This window comes from Nannobrachium achirus (assembly GCF_963921795.1).
Source record: "Nannobrachium achirus genome assembly, chromosome: 16".
Classification (NCBI taxonomy): Eukaryota; Metazoa; Chordata; class Actinopteri; order Myctophiformes; family Myctophidae; genus Nannobrachium; species Nannobrachium achirus.
The window spans coordinates 5,037,104-5,039,031 of NC_137823.1; the positions used below are offsets into that span (position 1 = coordinate 5,037,104).

General features: G+C 42.6%; 1 protein-coding gene across 1 annotated transcript in view; it reads left to right on the forward strand.

Moving 5' to 3' along the window:
• tatdn3 (TatD DNase domain containing 3) overlaps positions 1-1,432 on the forward strand; it is a gene marked incomplete at its 3' end in the record, with an annotated part of 23,130 nt that extends 21,698 nt beyond the window's left edge. The window contains exon 9 of the mRNA XM_080744175.1: positions 1,382-1,432. Coding sequence (XP_080600301.1) covers positions 1,382-1,432 — 51 coding nt within the window. The remainder of the gene's footprint in view (positions 1-1,381) is intronic.
• Between the last annotated feature and the right edge of the window lie 496 nt (positions 1,433-1,928).

Genomic DNA, 1,928 nt, shown 5'->3' on the forward strand with positions numbered 1-1,928 from the left:
TGTAGTACAAGTACTGCCCTTTTAGGGCAACCACACTAATTATGTTTTAAGTGGATAATCCTGCTTTGAAACTCAGAGTAGCTCAGTATACCGGTAAGTGTATGGATTGCACTGTGTATTTGATAAAGGTGTTTTCTTCTTTAACCCATTTAGGCCTAGAATTATTGAAAGCTTTAACCAGTGAAAAATAGCAGATATACAAGCTCACAGCGCGGCACCGAGTGCCGCGCTGCGAGCTTGTAGATCTGCTATTTTGAAAAAAGTTGTGAAAATGTGTGCAAATCGTTGAATGTATGTATTTTCAAAGCGAACGTTTGTAACTCACATTTTGCTTCTGGGGGGTCCCTGGAACTAAATATTTTGAGATGGGGGTCCGTGGCCAAATACATATCATTTTAGGGGGTCCTTCACATGAAAAAAGTTTGAGAACCACTGACATAGTAGTCTCTCAAGAACAGACTAACTGAGCTCAATTTTGCGAATGTCTGTCTGAGTGAGTGAGTGAGTGAGTGAGTGAGTGTCTGTCTGTCTGTCTGTCTGTCTGTCTGAAACAGCGTTTCTCCTCGGTGGCTGGAGCAATTGATCTGAAATCGCATCACCATAAGCATATGAACACACCTGACATAACTGTGAAGCCCGTTTGTCACTTTCACAAATCGTATGCTGTATATTAGCATTTTTATGGTGTATCTATATCTATTTAGCCTACAGTACCTTTTGTGACCACACATGTTAAGGGAGGGGCGCTGGTTGTTCAGGCCATGCACAATCACACACAAACCCACCACACACACACACACACACGGGGGGGGGGGGGGGGGGGGTGGAGTGTGTGTGTGTGTGTGTGCAGGCGGGCGGGCGGGGGGGGGGGGGGGGGGGTTCTGGCCCTGTTACAGATGTTGTCCAAAAATCATGCAGATCGGTACACAGTATCTCTGTAGCCGTTAAATGGAACGGGTATTTCTTACATTGATGCTCCTACATATTAGCATGCAAGCACCAGTTAAAGTTACTTTCCATCCCTCATATACTGTGTGCACAGTGCACATCCCATAACCCACACACTGCACATCATTTCAGAGCTCATATCTTTGAACGGGTAAGGGCTATTTAAGTGAAAAGGACCTTTTCTTTGACGATGGCTGGCCAGATTGCCGACATAGAAACATAGGTTTGTCAAAAAATCTTAGAAGGATTCAAAAGACACTTATAGAATCGGGTCAAAAATAGCAGATCTACAAGCTCGCAGCCGCGCTGTGAGCTTGTATATCTGCTATTTTTCAATAGTTAAAGCATGAAATAATAATACACAATAATGTGTACCCGTTCTAATGGCTATTGATCTAACTGGTATCTGTTTCCTGTTTGACCTGTTCCCTAGGTGAGGAACGAACCCCGGAACATCGTCATGTCCGTGCCAGTACATCGCTGACGTCAAGGGCGTGTCCTACCAAACCGTTCAGCAGGCCACCACAAACAATGCATACAGACTGTTCACCAAGGCTAGGAAAACGTAACACTGTCACACATTAACACATCAAAGACCTGATGCCAATTCTTTGAAATTGCCTTCCAAATCCCAACCTAAGTTTTCTGAACAACTAAAGAAAAGGATTCCCCCAAAAGTGGTTATATAGCATTATCATCTCTGTCAGGCGGAAATCACATTTGTCCCAAACTGTTACTTTTCAGGATTCAAATTCAAAAGAGGATCTACAAGCTCAAAACGCCTCACTTCACCCAGCGTTTCAAGACACATTTTGAGCTTTTAATACTACTTTAATACTACTTTAATACTACTTTTGATGCTTTTGTGTGATGCTGTAGTATGATCAAGTAGGCAGTAGGGCGTTCATTTATGAAGAAAAAAACCCACAAAAAGTTAGTATATGGATTGGAAACAAGCAATGATATCTAGTATCTAAAAT